The sequence below is a fragment of the Halichoerus grypus genome, chromosome 1 (assembly GCF_964656455.1).
Source record: "Halichoerus grypus chromosome 1, mHalGry1.hap1.1, whole genome shotgun sequence".
Taxonomy (NCBI): domain Eukaryota; kingdom Metazoa; phylum Chordata; class Mammalia; order Carnivora; family Phocidae; genus Halichoerus; species Halichoerus grypus.
In genome coordinates, this window is record NC_135712.1 from 196163798 (window position 1) to 196182631 (window position 18834).

At 59.6% G+C, this 18834-nt stretch overlaps 1 protein-coding gene across 1 annotated transcript in view; it reads right to left on the reverse strand.

Moving 5' to 3' along the window:
* The window catches only part of DNAH1 (dynein axonemal heavy chain 1), a 76047-nt gene that overhangs the window by 15879 nt on the left and 41334 nt on the right, over positions 1 to 18834 (reverse strand). The window contains exons 29-50 of the mRNA XM_078077386.1: positions 18276 to 18464; positions 17886 to 17991; positions 17081 to 17194; positions 16490 to 16639; positions 15075 to 15161; positions 14778 to 14964; positions 12341 to 12432; positions 11988 to 12142; positions 10682 to 10859; positions 9702 to 9896; positions 9493 to 9612; positions 9068 to 9226; positions 8802 to 8909; positions 7593 to 7733; positions 7288 to 7448; positions 6697 to 6854; positions 6164 to 6337; positions 5351 to 5389; positions 3592 to 3770; positions 2383 to 2613; positions 1298 to 1494; positions 741 to 876 (exon numbers count right to left, since the gene is read on the reverse strand). Coding sequence (XP_077933512.1) covers positions 741 to 876; positions 1298 to 1494; positions 2383 to 2613; positions 3592 to 3770; positions 5351 to 5389; positions 6164 to 6337; positions 6697 to 6854; positions 7288 to 7448; positions 7593 to 7733; positions 8802 to 8909; positions 9068 to 9226; positions 9493 to 9612; positions 9702 to 9896; positions 10682 to 10859; positions 11988 to 12142; positions 12341 to 12432; positions 14778 to 14964; positions 15075 to 15161; positions 16490 to 16639; positions 17081 to 17194; positions 17886 to 17991; positions 18276 to 18464 — 3256 coding nt within the window. The remainder of the gene's footprint in view (positions 1 to 740; positions 877 to 1297; positions 1495 to 2382; positions 2614 to 3591; positions 3771 to 5350; positions 5390 to 6163; positions 6338 to 6696; positions 6855 to 7287; positions 7449 to 7592; positions 7734 to 8801; positions 8910 to 9067; positions 9227 to 9492; positions 9613 to 9701; positions 9897 to 10681; positions 10860 to 11987; positions 12143 to 12340; positions 12433 to 14777; positions 14965 to 15074; positions 15162 to 16489; positions 16640 to 17080; positions 17195 to 17885; positions 17992 to 18275; positions 18465 to 18834) is intronic.

Here is an 18834-nt window from a genome sequence, read left to right on the forward strand (position 1 = left end):
TATAGCCAGGCCTGCCCTACAGCAGAGACTCTGATCATCACCACTGGGCTGTGGAAGGGCCCTGGGTCCTGGGTGGGAGATGTGGCACCTTACTCTCACTTTCCAGGCCTCCCCATGCCTCAGTTTCCTCACAGGAGGAAACCAGGCCACAGGCAGAAATAGGTCCTTGCCAGACTACATGAGGGGACCCTGGGGGTAGAGGCAGGGCTGGGAACAGATGGGACCCTGCACAGAGTGGGACACATTTCAGGGCTTGGCCCAATTTCAACCACCAGCCAGGTTTAAGTGCTGCTCTACTTGTTTTGAGACCCCAGAGCCACCACCTCCCTTCCCCTTAGAAACCTAGGGACAGGATTCCCCCTTAGGGAGCTCTAGAGGGAGCAGCCCCCAAAAGGGGCATCATGGGCACAGTGCTTCGGGCACGAGTCCTGAGGTGGGGAGTCCTTGGCCAGTGAGTGTGGTACCACTCGTGGTCAGCCATGGTGCCAGGGGCCTTCTTTACCCTTGGGGTACAGTAGTGACCTGTGCCTCCCTAGCTCTGACAGGCTGGGTTTGGCCCCAGGCACCTGACCCACCCAACTGTGGGCCCCCCGCCCCGGGTCCCAGCCATCCCTCCAAACATCCACCCCAACTGACAGTAACCTGGGCATGAAGGACTGACCACTTTCTAGAATGCCACACTGGGGTGGGATTGTATCCAGCCCACCCTGGACCCTGCCCCCTGCCTGTGATAGTGGCACCTGAGTGTCGGAGAACAAGAAGGTGATGGGCAGGCCATGCAGGCCCGCCTTGAGCAAGATCTTCTTGACATCTTCACGCCACTCAGTCATGCCATAGTTCTTGGATAGCTCGATCTGGAAGCACTCGTACTCGGCCCTGGAGACAGGAGTTTGGGTGGAGGCGTGCCAGAGCTTGAGGCCAAGTGCCAAGTGATGGGTGCCCACACCCCACCCCCGCCATCTGGAGTCTGGCTCCCATCCTGGGCAGATCTGTAGATGCTCCAGGCCCTGAACCTGCTCTCTTATCGCCAGACCTCTGCCTAAGCTGTTCCCATGGCCGGGAAAGCCCTTTGCTTCCATCCTCCCAGCTCTGATCCTGAGAGGAGGCCGTGGCCACCTCGTCTAGGAATTCCTCCTGGTCTGCAGCCACGCCTCCCTCCCCACAGTGCCACAGGGCACTGCTGCTGCTTCTCCTTGGAGCCTGGGTCCCCTGCCCAGTGTGTTCAGAAGCCCATGGCTGGGGGACCTGGCCCAGGGTGGCCCCAGCTCCCCTAGCTGTGCACGCCCGGGGCCCTCACATGTGCGAGGCCAGCCGCGTGAGGGAGCTGCGGCCGCTGCCCCCCACGCCCAGCAGGAGCGCGTTGCCCAGTGCCTGGCGCAGGGTGCGGCTGATCCGGCAGATGTGGCTCACGGCATCCATGAAGAGGACCAGCTTCAGCTTGGCTGTGTTGATCTGGTTGTAGTCCTCCATGTACTCCTCAATCACCTGCATCATCTGGGGCCAGGGAGATGGGGAGATCTGGGTCCTCCCTCTATCCCTGTGCACTAGAACCCCCAACAGAACACACCCCCTCCCACGGCCAGCCCTGCTCCTCTGTAGGGAGGGGTGTTGGGCCTGGCTTCAGAAGGGTACGGCCCTATGCACCTGACCCACCCAACGGCCGGCCCCCCCGCCCGCGGTCCCAGCCATCCCTCCAAACATCCACCCCAACTGACAGTAACCTGGGCATGAAGGACTGACCACTTTCTAGGATGCTACACTGGGATGGGGTTGAGTCCAGCCCACCCTGGACCCTGCCCCTGCCTGTGGCAGTGGCACCTGAGTGTTGGGGAACGGGAAGCCAGACCTGTTCAGAAGCCAGACCTAAACGAGGCCAGACCTGTGGGATACTAGAGGCCTGGGGGGCGGGGTCAGAGCCCTGCCTGTTTCCTCTGGGCCTCACCAGGTACACTGAGCCGGGGCCCTCGCGAGAGCTCCTGGGACCGAGGACGGGATGTATGTACTGGGAAAGCATCGGGAGGCCCACTCCAGCCATGCAGCTCCGAGGCCTCTGACGAGGTCTCTTGCATGCCTCCCTGGGGTCCTGACTCAGACCTGTGCCCCCAGGGGCCCTGCCGCCCCTCTGTGGGCGAGATGATAGCCTTCCAACAGGCCAGCACGTCCATGTTTACAGAGCCTGTCCCAGATGAAGCACAGGCTTGTCCCCAGAGGCGGGCCAAGCAGGGCCTGCCGCACCCTTCAGACAGGCGAGGAAACGGGACCTACAGAGGCAAGGGCTGGCCTTCCGAGTCAGAGTCCTGACCCTCCGGTCATAGCGCGCTGGTCTGTTCGCAGGGCTGCAGGGGGCCCGGGGCCTGGGGGCAGAGCGACGGGGCCCCTCACCTTGTTCTCGTTGGTGATGAGCTCATAGGACTTGACGTCAGAGCCTGGCGACATGAAGTCCCCGTAGAGAATGGGCTGGAAGGGACAGACCTCGACGAAGGTCACCCCCCACCGCTCCATGCAGCTCTCCAGGAGCCTGTCGAACCAGCCTCGGTCCTCGTCGCTCACCAGGCGGTCGCGGAACACGCGGCAGCTCTCGTGGTACCACAACCGCAGCAGCTGCACCCCGTCCTGCAGCCGCCCCGTCAGCGCCTGCCCCCTGGCCCCCAGACCCCGTCCCGCGCCGCCCTGCCCGCGCCCCTCCGCCCCGGCTCCACGCCGCCCTGCCCGCGCCCCTCTGCCCCGGCTCCACGCTGCCCAGGTGCCTGCTGGGAGCCGGCCGCTTTATGGTCCTCAGCTTCTCCCCTTAGGGCCCCACGGCTGCTCAAACCCTAAGCCTGGGAGGAACGCCTGGTTCTCCTTACACCTTCCCGACGCCCCGCCGCTAGCCACCCAGCAAGCCCCTCTGACTCGGCTCCCATCTCTGTGTCTGCTGCCGTCTCTATCCCGGCTTTCCCGCCTCCCCCTGGGTGAGTGGATGGCCCTCAGGAAGCCCCCAGGCCCTTCTTTCTACCTCTTTGGCTATAGCTTGGCAAGGCCGGGGCTGGCGTCTGTCCTGTTCACCAAGTCTCCCCGGCCCCAGGCTCTGCACACACCGACCCATCCAGCCCCCATTCCAAGGGCAAATCAGTCCCCCACCCCCAGCCCCCAGGGCTCCCACCACCTTCAGGACCCTATGGCTCCCACAGCTGCCCAGCCCCATCAGCACCCTGACAGCCCACTCCCTGCTACAGTCCTGCTCCGTCCGCCTGGGCTTCTGGTTCCTCGCGTGCATCCCCCTCACTCTTCCTCCCCAGTCTTCTCCTACACAGGGCCTCCACCTGGAACCCTCTCTCTCTCTCCTTTGCCTTGCTCTGGATCCTTCTGTGTGATCCCCATCACTGCTGCCATCGTAGGCATGGATCTGAGCCGCAAGACAGGGCTCAGCTGTAGGAAAGCAGGGGGCTGGAGCACAGCCTGCCCCCCGCCCCACTCAGGGCCTGGCCAGATCAAGGCTGGGCAGTTTTGGAGTGGTAGCAAGCCCTAAAATTGAGGGGCTGGGGAGGACTGTGAGGGCACTGTGGGCTCTCCTCTGCTGGACACGGGGAAGGGAGCCTGCTGGATCCTCACCTCGATCTTAGCCGGGTCGGCCATGAGCATGCCCTGGAAGACCTTGGAGAGGTCCCTGAGGTTGAAGGTGTAGTGGGACTTGGCCGGGGTGGGCAGCAGCTGGGAGGTGATGGTGGAGTACACCATGATGGTGGCTTCCACGAGGGGGTCCGTGAAGTGGGCGATGGTGGGGGCCCCAGCTGTGGGAACAGGAGGGTGGGCCTGAGTCACACTGGCGGGGGCTCCCTGTATGGCCTCTGTGGATGCTACCTCTCTGGCTTTGCCAGTGCTGGGTTCTCCCCCAGGTGCCCTCGCCCCAGCCTGCGGGCTTGGGTTCCACCCAGCCTTCAGCCCCTCTTGGATGCCACCTCCTTCACAAGCTCTCCTGATGCCCCCCAGCCTGGGGTGAGGACTCTCTTGCTCTGAGCTCCCCCCTTCTACCACCTCATTACCAAGGCTGTCGGGCACTGGGGCACATCCATGGAACCAGGCATAGTAACGGGGTCAGTGCTGGGCGGGGCCCTTACTGCCTTGCCCTGTGGGGCTGTGGGAACTTGGGGCAGAGGGAGTGGAAAACAAGTACAGAAGGGGCAGGAGGGCTCATGAGCCCCAAAGGGGGGCTCATCAGTTAATTAACACAGGCACTGTTCTAGGTCCTGGGTCCAGAGGGTGGTCCCAACAGACACACTCCTCACCCACCAGCCGCCATTCTGCAGGGATCTGCAGCAGCGTGGACAGTGGAGTGCCATTAAGAGGCCTGCCACAGGACAGCAGTGGTCGGGAAGCCAGGGTTGGGGACATGTGACATAGTGCTAGGTGAGGCCTGGTGAGGAGGGACGCTGGAGCAGAGAGCTGGACAAGGGAGGTGTGAGCAGGCCTGGAACCGGAGCCAGTGTATTGAGGCCTGGGGTGCCAAGGACCAGTGAGGAGGGGGTGAGAGCAGAGAGGTGACAAGGCGGTCCCAGTGTTGGGACTTGGGCTCTTGCCTGCAGTTGAGCGAGGAGGAGTGTGATCCCAGCGAACATGTGAATGGGTCCCTCAGGCGGGCATGGCTAGAGGGCTGGACGGGATGGTGGGTGGGGTGAGGGAATGGGGATAGGGGGTTGACCTGAGCTGAAAGGAGGGGCCACCCTCCAGCGACAGTGATAGCCCGGGAACGTGAGGACTGCAAGAGCGGACCGTTGGTCGGGCCACAAGACTCCAGTGGTGACAAGGACACTCTCTGGGGAGTATTGACGCACAAGGGAAAGGGGGAGGGGAGTGATGCCAGCCTGAAGAGAAAATGCTCTTGAGCTGTGCTGTCAGTGTGAGCAGAGGAATGGAGAGACGGCCAGGGTGGGTGGGAAGGGGCCCAGAGCGGCTGTTTTGTGTTTTGTTGTTAAGATGGGGGAAATCAATGACCGCCAGACCCGCCCTGCATGAGGCTGCCACACCAGAGATGCCTGCTCCTTGGATAGGGCCGGCCTCTTGGGAGCCTCTGCTTCTTTACACAGGGTGGGAGTTTGTTGGATTCCTTTATTCATTCATTCAACTCACATTTACCTCGCTTTTACTGTGGGTCAGACCTAGCCCAGGCAGTGAAGGACTAACTGCTATGTGAATGGTTGAATGAACCTATGAAGGCGTTTGCTCTAGCAGTAGCTCAAGGTCCCCACGTGAGCCCAAGGATGGTTCTCTGTGGCCACGGGGACCCAGCCACGGCCACACCCAACTGGAGCCTGGGGCTCACCCAGGCACCAGCGCCCCGCGCCATCCAGGCCCTGTCCAGGCCAGCACTTACGCACGGGCTCCCGGTAACTTCTCTCTCCGAGGAGTCCATCTATTGGGTTGAGGGAGAGACATGGGGCTCAGAGTTAGGTGGGTCCCTTGCTGCCCACCTTGGCCAGCTGGGCCAAGCTGGACAGCTCCCAGAGCAGCCACCTAGCACCCACCCCCCTTCTCAGAGCAATGTGGCCCCCACCCCTAGCTGGGCCTGTAGGCAAGTTCTGGCCTATCACCACTGGCGGCAGGGCAGGCCAGGCCAGAGGAGGGAAGGCCTGATTCCCATCACCCACGCCTGGTGCAGTGCCAAGGGGAGTTCAAAGGTCAGAGTGTATGTTAGACAGGAGGTGGGCTGGTGGGGGAAAACTGCACCCTGATGCAGCGGAAGATCAGGACCACTCTGTCTATTCTATCTTGGTGTTTTTTCCTGATTTATAAAAGTAACATCCTTCCACCAGCTTTTCTGGGCAAATACTAACATACACGTGTGTACTTATGCAGGTGAATGCCTAACTGTACGTATGTATAAATCATATATTCAGCAATCACCAAGTGCCAGGCTTCATGCTAGATGCTACATGCAGTGTCTTATTTAACCTCCATGACTTGGGATGGTGGTCACTAATGTCATTGCCCATTATACAGATGGAGAAACTGAGGCTCAGGGAGGTTCATGAATTTGCCAAAGGGTGAAGCCAGGGCTGAGGTCAGTGCCTCCATCACCCCACCCTTTCCAGCAGCTGCCCAGCTGTCCTAGGAGTGGCTTACCTGGCCTGGGCTTCTACCTTTGCCCAGGGCCTCCCTGACTTCCCGACTTCCACCTGGTGCTTACCCATCCAACTGCCCAGGATGGTGGAGAAGATGCGCTTCTTGCTGACCTCGTCCATCTCGGCAAAGCACAGGTAGTTGAAGTGGCGTGTCAGCCGTGGGGTGATGGCATTCCTGCCTCCACCCGGGGGGCCCATGGCACAGACAAAGTTGATGTCCACCAGGTGCTTGAAGGCTCCTGGAGTGGAGGCAGGAAGTCAGGAGGGGGCCCTACCCAGGGCTGAATTATGACTTTTTGTGGGCCCTAGGCACTTGGCCTTCAAGGGCCTCCTCCTCTATAAAAAATATTAAAAATGCTAATTTATAACAGTATTGGAATAAAGACAAATATATTAATATTATACAATAAAAATGTTCTTTGACCCTTGAAAGTTCATTTTTCTGGTGATTTTAAAAGAAATCAAAACATTTCTTTGGACCCTCTAAAAGTACTGTGGGCAATAGGCCTTGTGCCTACCCTGCCTCATGGATGGGGTGACCTGCCCTGCCCAGCACACCCAGCCCGCACCCCGCTGGCCCAGGCCAGCCGGCACGCACCAATGACCTTGCGGTCATACCAGCCGCCGTGGTCCATCCACTGGCGCAACAGCTCGATGGGTGGCTGAGCGCCATATGTCTCCAAGGCTGGCATATTCAGGTCATCGATGAAGAAGATGAAGTTGCGCCCCAGGGGCGGCCCAAACACACCCTTTCGCCTGTGGGGGAGGGGCTGCGTGAGCCCAGCACCCATTGGCACCAGGTCCTCTGGGAATCCAGGGGTGGCAGGATGGCAACTGCCTTCAGCTTCCTATGAATTGTGAAACCTTTTGAGCAGCCCCTCGTCCCAGTCTGAACATCCTGGGACATCATGTTGGCTGCCCCGAGTCTGGGCTCCCTTCAAGTTGAGTCCTGCCTCCCAGGCAGATGTATATCAAGCCCCACCCAAGTACCCAGCCCAGGGCAAGCACCCATGGCGGGGCTTAGGAATTCCTGATGGATGAGGGCTCCAGAACAGTCTGCAAGAGCACCCAGGGCCCTCTAGGAAGTTTTTGGCAAACCCAAGAGTACAATTTGGTGAGGAGCTGGGTAAACAGCTGGTTGAGCCAAGCTGGCAGGACACTGGGGTACAGAAAGGAAGGAGGTGCCTGCCTCTTGTCCAGCTTGCTGTCGATGAGGTCCTGGGTTTGGTTGGCTGACGTTCGGGCTGAGAAGGTGAGGAAGTGGCTGATGTACTCTAGCGGCAGGTTCTTGAGGAGCTTGTCGGAGATGGTGAGGGTCTTCCCCGTGCCTGTCGGCCCGATGCACAGCACCTGGGAGAACGGGGATCACGTGTTCAAGATTCTCACCAGGTCTGGCACACAGCAGGGGCTTCCCCCCCCAACAGTGTGGGAGGTCAGCCACCCCCCGACTTGGGTCTTGGTGTGGGTGAGGCAGGGCACGGCAGGGGCACTCACGGGCTTGTGGTTGATGAGTAGCATGTCCAGCAGGTAGGACATCTGCACTGTGTCCATAGTAGGCACGATGATGTTACAGTAGTTGGTATCTGGCATCATGGTGAATGGAGTCGAGGAGTCCATCCACTTCACCCAGGCCACCTGGAAGCACAGGCAGCTCTGGGCTGGGCCCAGAACCCCATCCCACCGCACCCCGCTCTGGCCAAGTGCACCAGGAGGACAAGGAGACGCACTGCTAGGCCATGGCAAGAGAGCCCAGGCGAGGGGCTGCTTGGGACTGAAACAGGAAGCCCTGTGCCCTCCTCTCTGCTCAGGGTGGGGAATCCCAGAACCAACCACTGGGAGTGGGGGGCTTCCTAGGGACTGCTAGGTCTCGGCATCAGGGAGGTGTTCTGGCAGTTGGACAGCCCAGAAGTCAAAGGCCTTTGCTATTTGGTTTCAGGCTATCCAAGGGTGTGTGGGCCAGAACCGTAAGTGTTGGCATCACTGGGATATGGAGAGATCCCCCAGCCTGGTCTTCCCCAACCATCCCTACCTGTATGAATTCTTTCACCCACAGCCTTGACCCAGCTTGCAGACCTCCTTTCATGAGGGGGCTCGCTACGGTCAAACCACAGGTCACACTGGGGACGTTAGACTCAAAGGTGCCCTCTGAGACCCCAGCAGGACCATGCATAGTGGCCCTCTCTGCAGATGCCTCTCTGCCTCCTCTTCGTCCTGGGCTGGGGTCCTGATCCTGGAAGCACAGCAGGCTCCCGGAGCCCTCGCTGGCTGATAGGAGGGATGGGACACCACGGCAGGCCAGGAGGGCTTGCTGCCCCACCCTAAGGGCACCCTGCCCCTAGGAAAATGGGACTTTTAAGTAGAACTGAGGCAGCCACCCCTGGGCTCAGCATCAACATGGAGGAGGCAATGCATATGGTTGGGAAGGGAGGAATGCCAACATCTCCCAGTCCCATGTTCAAGTCCGGCTCTGCCACCCACTAGCTGGGTGTGGCTCTTCTGAGCCTCAATTTCCTTGTCTGGAAATTGGGCACAATAATAACCACACTGTGGGTCTGTGAGGATCCATGAGGTAATGCAAATACCCCCCACCTGAGACCTGTGGCCATCAGCATGGGCTCCTCTCAGTAGTCATTATTCATCGAGGACAGCCACCACCCAGTGGGCCCTTCCTGTCCTGCCGCCTTAGCACAGGCCTGCATTCACCTGCTTGCCCTCTTCATCTTCGTCCTCATCGTCATTGGTGCTGCTGATGCCTGCGTCCTCCAGCCTGTAATCGAACACCAGCCCCTCCTCCGGGAAGTGCATGGTCAGCTGCGAGGGACCAGAGGAAAACCAGGCTGTGAGGCCCAGGACTTTGCATGGCTGCTTATCCCTGGGGGCCTGGGCTGAGTGCACGGCCCCAAAGCACCCAGCATTCAGCACACACATCTGGGACTTGGGAGCCCAGCCTGGGGGCTGCCACCTCTCACATTTTCTATCTTCATCTTGATCCTGAGCCAGTGGCTGAAGCTGATGCGGCTGGTACTGTCCCCTGTGGCGCCCACACTCCAGATCAGGGAGAAGATGAACCAGGGCTCAATCAACTCCGCGATGCGACTCAGCTTTTCGGCAGGTATCTTCCTGAGGCCCTGGGGACAGTGGGGACCACATCAGGCCCAGGCAAGACCAGTGGTGAGTAGCCTGAGGAAGCGGGGGAAGGGGGCATCCTTGGGTTCTGCTGCATGGTCTGGTGCTCTGCAGCAGACAGGATGGGGTGACCGCATGACCCAGGTGAGCCGATCTGAATCTCTCTTCCAGGAAGCTGGGCTTGAGGTTCAGGGCCCTCAGGTGCCCAGGCACAGAGAGCAGGGACAGGAAGGAGCAGGCACCCAGCCCCACTTGCTCAGAGCTGTACCTCTTTCGGCAGAAAGGGCTTGAAGAAGCAGTCTAGCAGCTTGAGGAGACTCAGGGTCAGGTTGCTGTTGGTTGAGCTGATCACCTCCCTTACCGAGTGCCGGACGAAAGTGATGGATCCCTACAGGGGATGAGCACCTGGCTCTTGTGGCTGGTGGCCATAGAGTGCTGCTGCCCCACCTGGGCCGGGCACACGGTGGCCTCGCTTACCTCCAGGAAGCAGACAAAGAGGGCCTTGAACTGCTCCTCATAGGGCTTGAATAAGTCAGGGAGCCTCCTTAACCAGCACTCGACAAAGGGCATGAGCCCTAGGATGCTGGGCTCCAGGTACACCATGCCACAGCGGGACACTGTGGCTGGGGAGGCCACTGCCAGGTCCTGCACCTCGAACATCATGGTCATCGCCTGGGACCAAGAGGAGCCATGTGAGTGGGCCGGCCGCCAGTTCCTAGGGCCGGGAAAAGGGCCGCAGAGCCACAGGGAGGGGTTGCCCATCCTGCAACTGTGGGCAGGCTGTGGGACAGGCTGTGGACCAGAAGCAGTGGTGGGCTGGAGGGGCCTCAGGAACCCCTTGGTCTTCAGCTAACATAGCTCTCCTTGGGGCCACGAGGAGAACAAAAGTCAGGAGATTCCTGACTGCTCTCTGGCCAGCCTAGGACCAGGGCATCTTGGGGGTCCCTGGAACTATCTGATGAGAGCTGTATGCTATGCTGCAGAAGTTCCAGGTGTTCTCAGAAGGGCTCGAGATCAGCTCAGTGTAGCTACCACAAACGGCCCTAATACCGGGTGACAGCCCTCCTTGTCTGAGAACTGCACCTCACACACCAGGCAGGTGGCCCTGGGGACAGGCGTGTACTGCCAGTCTCCCAGACTCCTGGCACATTGCTAAGATGTCTGACCCAGACTGGGCCCACATGGCTGCAAGTGGGCCTGGGAGGCACGAGGCAGAGTCAGCCGGAGAGCAGTGGGTGGTTGTCCCCGACCTGGGCCCAGCGCATCCCAGAATGTGGTCTACAGAAGGGCAGCCCTGGGCAGCTACCCCCAACATGGCCAAGGTGTGGGAGCTTGGGGATGGCCTGGGATGCAGCCGTGGCCCCGAGAAGGAGAGGGATGAGGCTGGCCAGCATACTGTGGCCCCCGGGGCCGCTCAGCTGCAGAGGAGAGCTGGGAAGGCAGACAGGTAGACGGACCTCTGTGAGCTTGATGATCTCCCCAGAACTGAGGCACAGCTTCTTGTTGTCGTCCAGCACCGTGTTCATGTTCTCTATCCAGACAGCGTCCACCGGCCCGTCGAACATGTACCACTTCTTGTTGGTGTCGGAGGCGGTGGCCCCCACCCGGATGAGGGAGGGGAAAATCCCGTCTGTCCTGCAGCCATCAGGGGGAGGGGGAGACAGGGCCGCACACAGCTGACTCCCAGGGAAACCCGGCTGCTGGTCTGGCCCTGCTCTGCTGGGGTTTTTCTCTTTAATATCTTCATTCATTTAAAAACAATAATGGGGAAAATGGGACTTTTTGGTGTAACATGGTGTTATTAAAATGTGTGTTTGTTCCTTCTCTGCCGAATCTCCACTAAAGTTATATTAAAGGAAGATAAAAGGTGACATACTGGGGAAAAGAAAGGAAATGGGGGAGGAGGCAACAGCAGAAATGGGGGTCCACACAGTTCTGGGAGACGGGAGGAGAAGGAGAAGGGGCAAATGACCCAGCAGAGAAAGCAAGGGATCGGTCATGAGATGCATCCAGGTCCTGCCACAGAACCCAGGAAGGCTCAGGCTTCAGAGGCACCAAGTGCCTGGGAAAGTGGTGGGTAGGGGGACATTTTTCTGGTCTGATCCCCAGGCCCCCCACCCACGCACACAAGAGCCTGGAGTGGGCGTGGATGAGACCCTTCACTAGAAACGGGGAAGCAGGCCAGAGTCACATTTGGAAAGATGGGTGACTGCCCCCCTCCAGTGTCCACACCCCAGAACACTGGAGCCAAGCAGAAACCCCCCACAGAAACTGGACACTTCCCCAGAGAAACAGCATGGCCCCAGAGAAAATCCTCCCACATGCTGATGTTTGGAGGGTCTCCACCTAGTTGCCCTTCTCCAGCTCAACGAGCGCACTTTCCCTGATACGCATATGTCCTCCTGGGGGTGGAGGCCCTGAGAGGGACCACCAGCCCTCTGTGGTCACGACAGCAGGCAACATTTACTAAGGACTTGGTACGTGCCACGCTGTCCAGACATCTTCCTTATATCAAGCTCGTTTTCTCCTTACCATAATCATGGCGCCATTATTATTCCCACTTTGCAGATGACAGCACCAAGGCCCGGCGGGGAGGAAGGTCACTCAGCAAGGAAGTGCGGTGGTGAGTAGAGTCCCAGGCATTTGGGCTCCAGAGCCTGAGCTCCTGACCTCCCACTGGGCTAGGGGAGGGAGGCCCATGGCCCACAGCCCCCAGAGGTCTGGGCGCAAGCTGGTCCCTGGAGAGGGGCCGGGACCACTCACCACTCATGGGTGAGCAGGTCAAATTCTCCGTACAGCTGGCCCATCGTGATGGACTTGGGGTTCAGCACATAGTAGTTGACGGCCTCATACACGCCGCCACTGATGGACGGCTGTCCTTTCAGCAAGGTCATGGCGGCTGCCAGGACTCTGTAACACTGGGGGTTCAGCCACCCAAGAATGAGCCTCCTGGCTCTCCAGAGCACAGGGCTGGAGTGGGCTGCAGGCCACAGGGGGCAGGCAGGGTACTCTAGAGGCTACAGAGGTACAAATGGGGCCCAAGACCCCTGCCGAGGCCCCACCCACCTCTCGGGCCCCTGTCTGGGTAGTGAATTGCCTGGCTTGGGTCCACTTACGTTGCTCTTGCCAGAACCAGTGGGCCCGACGAGCATGAGGCCGTGCCGCACCACCGTGGTCTCGTAGAGCTGGATGCACTTGGTCAGGAAGCCTGGAGGGACATGGCAGTGGAGCTCGGGGGCAGAGCATGGGCTTGGGTCCTGCTCTGCCACTAGCTTGCTGGGCCACCTCAGGTGGGTCACCCTGAGCCTCGGTTTCCTCATCTAGGAAATGCAGCTGGCAATATACCTACCTCATAGGTGGGGGCAGGTGAAGCCCTCAGCGCAGGGACGGGCACAGAGTAGGCACACTGCGTGAATGGCAGCCATGATTGCCACCGTGACTATTATGCCGTACCATGCGTCGGTCGGGTGTCCAACTGGCACGGACCTGCTCAGTGTCAGCTGTCACAGGCCCCAGAAGCAACTCCAGCCCCAAAGCCTCCCCCCGGCCTGCTGAAAGCACTACCCTGAGGAAATGGTGGCCAATACATGGCAAAATCCCAGGGACAAAATCGGAGCGTCAGTCAAGAGCTGCGACTGACCAGGGACAGCTGCCCGCTGTAGGCAGAGGGCCAGACCCACGCAGGTAGGGAATGAGCGTCTCACTTTGGCTCAAGAGCGGCTTGGGGAGCTGGTGGGGGGAGCTGTGGCCCTGCATGTCTGGGAGGCCCTGCTAATGGGACAAGGTCCAATTATTCAGTGATAGCTAAGCTGACCCGAGGCCACGAGGGAGGTTTTGAGGCTTCATCCGACAAGCCCACTGGGACCTGGCGGGCAGGAAGTGGCATCAGAGTTCCCTGTGGAATGAAGGACAGTGGAGGGCGTGGGGGGCAGACCTCGCATCGAGGAGCACACCAGGCCCCAGAGGAGGGCCCCGTGTAGCCAGGGTGGCCCCGTGGCCAGGTGTGACTTCCGGGAGGAGCGTCCCCCCACTCCACAAAGGATTGGCAGGGAGGCTCTAGGAGGAGAGGAAAGGTCCCCCGGCCTAGGGATGGGGGGACCAGATCCGGAGCTGCATGGCTGCGCAGTGGCTGCATTGAGACCCCCGCCTTCTATCAGGAAAGAGGGTTGGGGTCAGAGGGAGCCTGAGGGCGGCATCCCCCAGAGTTCTTCCATCGGTGCGGCGGCCTTTGTAACAAGCTGGTTCAAGAAAGGCTCAAACGTTCCTTAGCCCAACAACACCAGGGCTGTGTTCCACGGGGACTGTGAGCAAGTCCTAGATGAGAGCAATATGCTTTGCTCCAAAAGAGGACAGTATGGGCTGGGGTGTGGTGGGGCAGGAGGCGTGGGCAGGCCATAGCTCACCATTTCCCCCAGTGATGGCATCAAACCCCGTTGCTGCCCCAGGCAGGTAAGGATGGGGTAGAGGAGGGCCTCTACTGGGGAGGAGCAAGGCCCAAGAGGGGCCCACAAGGGGAGGGGGCTAAGCAGGGGGTCTCAGGGAGGTGACAGGATCTGCTTCCCTACTGTAAAATATTCAGCAAAAGATACATTAATCTCTGCCCCCTGTTCCTGATACAGAGCTCCTCAAACCATTGTAAGTAGGATGCTAGGAGAATCTTCTTTTCTGATACTTAGTTTTTGACCCTGGTTCCTGACACAGAGCTCCCAAGACCTTTGTTATTTCCTGAGTGCTAGGAATGTCTTTTGTTCTAATGAGGCACCTCTTGGTTTGGGCTCCTGGGAGCAGACTGGTCACCAGGAAGACCAAACCATGGTTAGACGCTTAGAACTTTTGGGCTCACTCCCCCATTCTCCAGAGAGGGGAGAGGGACTGGAAGTGGATAATAATTGATAATAATAATCTATCATGCCTGCATGATGAAGGCTCCATAAAAAGCCCCAGAGCATGGGGTTTAGAGAGCTTCCTGGTGGGTGAACACATCCATGTGCTGGGAGGGTGGTTCACCCCAAACTCCAAGGGGGTAGACCTCAGCCTATGTATCTCTTCATCTGGCTGTTCATCTGTATCCTTTCTCATACCCTTTATTATATAATAAGTAGTAAACGTGTTTCCCTGAGTTCTGGGAGCTGTTGTAGCCAACGATCAAACCTAAAAAGGGGGTCGTGGGAACCTCTGGTTTGTAGCCAAGCTGCCGAAAAGTTGTGGGTAACCTGGGGACCCACTACTTGTGACTACTTGTGACTTGTAACTCTGCTTAGTGTCAGAACTGAGCCGAATTGCGGGACAGCCAGTGGAAAACCGGTGTCGGAGAATCGGTTGGTGTGGGAAAACGCCCACGTCTGGGGACAGGGGCATGAGTGGGAGAGAGGGCTTTCTTCTACACATCTGTCACCTGCCCTACCCTGGGGACTGCCTGGCGAGAGCCCCAGCCTGCCACATGCTGGGCCAGGTGTGAGCGACCCTGAGGCAGCACTGCCCCGACTCTGCGCCCCTGCGCTGGATCCCGGGGCAGCCACTCCAGGACTGCGAGGGCAGGGGCCAGCGGCTCACCGTCCACAGCCTTAAGGTTGCTGTTCTCACAGGCCTTGCGAATGGCCTTGTCCAGGATGCCATAGTCAGTCTCCTCCTCCTTGATGGTGGGGAACAGATCTGATACGATTCCAGAGAAGAGCTTGAGGTCCTCCTGCAGGAACTTGGGCACATTCACATCTCGGATGGCCCGGAGGCATATCAGTTCCTGCAGCAGAGGCCGGTGGAGCCTTCAGGGGACCCGGGTCAGACATGCCTTCGGCCCCTCTGGCGCCCTCCTGTAGTCCCGCTCCCCGGGCTCCTCTAGATGGAGCTCACCTCATCCATACTGGGGTTTTCTCGCTTGAGGTTCCCGGCAGCCGAGATCACGGTCTTCACAGCTCTCATCCCGAAGTCATAATGATCCTGTCACCACAGCACAGGAGGGGCGGGTGGGCCCTGTGCCTTAGGGGGCCGCTGCCTGGAACGCTCTGCCTCCCCGCCTGGTACCTGGCCCTCACCCAGCTGGAAGCTGCAAGGTCACACCCCCTGCAGGCCCCAGCCTGAGCCAGGTGCCCTCGACTGTATGCCTCCGGCACCTTCTCCTTACCATCCCAGTGGTCCTCTCCCTTCCCAGGCCTACCTAGTCCGCATCCCCTGCTTGACTCTTGGCCCCTGAGGGTGAGGACTCTGTGCGGGTCCGACCCCGCAGAGTCCTGCGGTCTCAGCACTGTACCAGGGGCAGGGACATACTCAGGTTTGTTCAAAACATGAAAGAAGGGGTTCCCATCTGAGCGAAGGCAGGGTTGGCCCGGAGGGCCTTTGAGCTTCCTTCTAACATTGTCTCAACGTCTCTCCAGACCCACCCTTTCGGCCATACCACTGTGGCTTTTCCCTTCTTTGCTGCTTGTTCTGTTTCTCTCCATTATATAGTAGGTGTGTTGGAAATGGTTAAATTTTTATCATTTTCCCCCATGGGGCCAGACCATGAGAGCTACATCTGGACCTGACCCGCAAACCAGCACACTTCCCAGAAGTCTTGGACTTGGAGCAGGATGAGGTGACTGGGCTAGACTTGCCGCTTAAGGTTCTACATTTCCAGAACCATGTGGGTACAGTCGGTCTAATGGGAGGGTAGCGTTTTTGAAAGTGGATGGTAAGAAAGGTGTGTGGAGGTGCGGGCATCCAGGCTGCGCTGTGGTGGGCAGCTGCTGTTTTTCCCAGTAACAGACCACAACTCCTCCAGCCCATGGGCTTGGCGGTGGGGGGGTGGGGGACACGGCCAAAGGCAGCATGGTTTCCCCCTGGCCACAATGATTGGTGTTCATGCAGGAGCAGGTCATGCAGAGAGGGCCCATTAGGATGACACCGGGGACTTTTTCTAGAACTTAGCATGTAAGCCTAGAGCTAGGCTCATCTCTGCCACTGCAGAGGGGAAGCCTGCCTGAGAAGGGAGCCAAACAGGGAAGCTTAGCGAGCAGTGCTGGGGTCTGTACCAATGGCGGCTGCCCCCGGAAGCTGGGCTCAGCACGCTGAGTGGAAGGCCCACGGGGCGGGGGGCTGCTGTCCTGCTCTGGTCCCACAAGACCCAGTGTGCTCGCTCTTCAGCCCTGGGTTGTGTGGCTCTTGGTCTCCTAATGCTTGACCCAACTAGCCCTCAGCTGAGGAGTGGGGATGTAATTCCTATCTCACGGGGCTCACGGAGGGCAGACGGTGGCTCTCACACCCGGAACCTGGTGGGGGCAGGGCCTCACCTGCGAGCTGAGCTGCTCGGAAGACAGCTTGAAGGTGGTTGTGATCTTCTTGGCCAGCACACTGGCCTCATTGAAGCCAAAGGAGTAGAGGGAGATCTCTGCGATCATGGCGTAATCCGGAACCATCATGGCCACAGGCCGGAAGAGCGCCTGGGGCATGGGGCGCCCGTGTGAATGGAAAGGCAGGCCTCCCCTCCCAGAGCCCTGCCGACTCTCTGGACCTCACTGTCCTCAGTGGTCCTCAGGCCTCGGAAGGCAGGCTCACTGCCCTCCTGCCCCACCGATGCTTGGATTCCCCTCTGCACCTCACCCGCCGTGGCTGAGGCTGCTTATTCTCCCCTGTGGCTGGACGGCTCTGCCGTTAGAAACCGGTCCTTCGTGTGGACCTGAACCCCCCGCCCGACTTCTCCCAAGCCTGAGGACAAGCCTGGGGCCTCCTCTCCATGGCTGGGGGGTGGGTCTCAGCACCCCCAGGCAGGAGGGTTCCCCCAGGGAATCCTTGTATAAGCACTTAAGCACCTCTGAGGCCACAGCCCCCGGGCTTTCCAGTACCCTGGGAAGCCCCTTGGGCCACCCTGTGCCTGAACTCACCTTCAGGTTATCGGGCAGCTCGGTCCGGCCAGCGTATCCTGGGTTCATGGTGATAAACACCGCACAGGATGGCACAAGTGGGATCTCGACGCCTTCAAACATGAAGCGTTCTACCTACAGGGGGAAGGGGTTGGCTCACCCGCCTCCTCTCTGGATGGGACCCCTTGTCCCTGTGGAAGCCCTGTCCTGGCTAGAGCTGCTCAGCCCAGGAGAGAGGGTTGGCTCCTCTCTCAGGATCTGGCCTAAGACCTCAGGTCCTGGTGGGCACTGGTGGCCTCCGAGGTCCCGGCTCCCTGAGGTCTTCACGCATCTCCTGCTACAGACACCCACCCCCCAGGTCCTGACACTGGTTCTCCTGGACGTGGGCAAGCTCAGCTCTGACTAGGACCCAGAGCCCTACTGGGGTGGGGTTGGGCTCCTGCCAGCCTCCCAGCTCTTGTCGCTGGGAGGAGACCTCTGGCCCCTCTGAATGAGGCTACAGAAAGGACAAATGGCTGGAGCTTCCCGTAAGGGTCAGGATGTAGGAGGGATCCCTTCATCCACAGCAGCTTGGCCCGGAAGTTGCCCCCAGAGTGGCACAGGGACGTGGGGCTCCCTGACTGGCTACAAAAGCCCCTCAGGGACAGTTCCACACGGGGGAGTGGGACTGCCTGGTCCCCTGCAGGATGAGAGAGTGTGGGCTCAGGGCAGGCCCAAGTGCCCAGGTTTTGGCGCCCGCCAGTACGGGGAGCCCGTGGCAGCGTGGGCGTGCCGGGGCCAGCTGACGTGACGTGCTGGTAACCTGGAGGGGCACCGTGACGCTCACCCGCTGCTGCTGAGCCTTCTGGATGGTGGCGATCTGCTGGGCTACCACCGACAGCACCTCAACATCCATGCGGTTGAACTCATCGAAGCAGGCCCAGGCCCCAGCGCTAAGTGAGGGAAGGACAACGGGGGACGGGAGTTCAGGGCCCACCCGACACCTCCAAGGGCCCCCTGTGACTCTGCTGGGAGGAAGCCTCCAACGGCCACCTTGGCCAGCTCAGCCATATTCCCACCACCCACCACCCCACCCCAGTGCCCACCAGGGGCTGAGCCTTTGACTATTATTCCCTCCTGTCCCCCCCACCATCCTGTGAGGCTCCTCTCAGGCATCGTCCCTGGGAGAGGTCAGCCTTCCTGCCCTGCCCTGCGCCACCCTCATGCACTTCCTCACCTGGCCAGGCCCTTGAAGAACTTGCCCATGGCCATGAAGTCGAGCTGGTCAGAGCAGTTGAACACCACGGTCTGGATGGCCAAGGCCTTGCCCAGGTCTTTGGTGGTCTCAGTTTTCCCTGTGCCAGCCGGGCCAGCAGGGGCGCCCCCAAACTTGAGGTGCAGGGCCCCGGTCAGAGTCAGGTAGCACCTGCAGGAGTGAGAGGAGGTAGGCATGGGCCACACTCCTTCCTCAGGACTCCCGGAGACTTAGGGAGTGGTTCACTTTATAGAGGGGCTGCCTGTTCTTTCTCCCAAGTCAATTCCTCTGGTACCCTGAAAGGCAGCTTTCACTGATGAAACTAGTAAAGTTCATACCCTTTAGATGCTTCCTGAGTGCCATGTGTGTGCTAAAAGCTTTACACCTCGGCTCATGAAATTCTCATAACCACCCTGAGGAGGCTGCAGAGGAAACTGGGGCACAGAGGGTCGAGTCAGCTGTCCAAGGTCGCCCAGCAGAGGGACAGAATTGGTCTTGAACTGGAAGCCCGTGCTCCTAACCCTGCATTGTTTTAATGGAC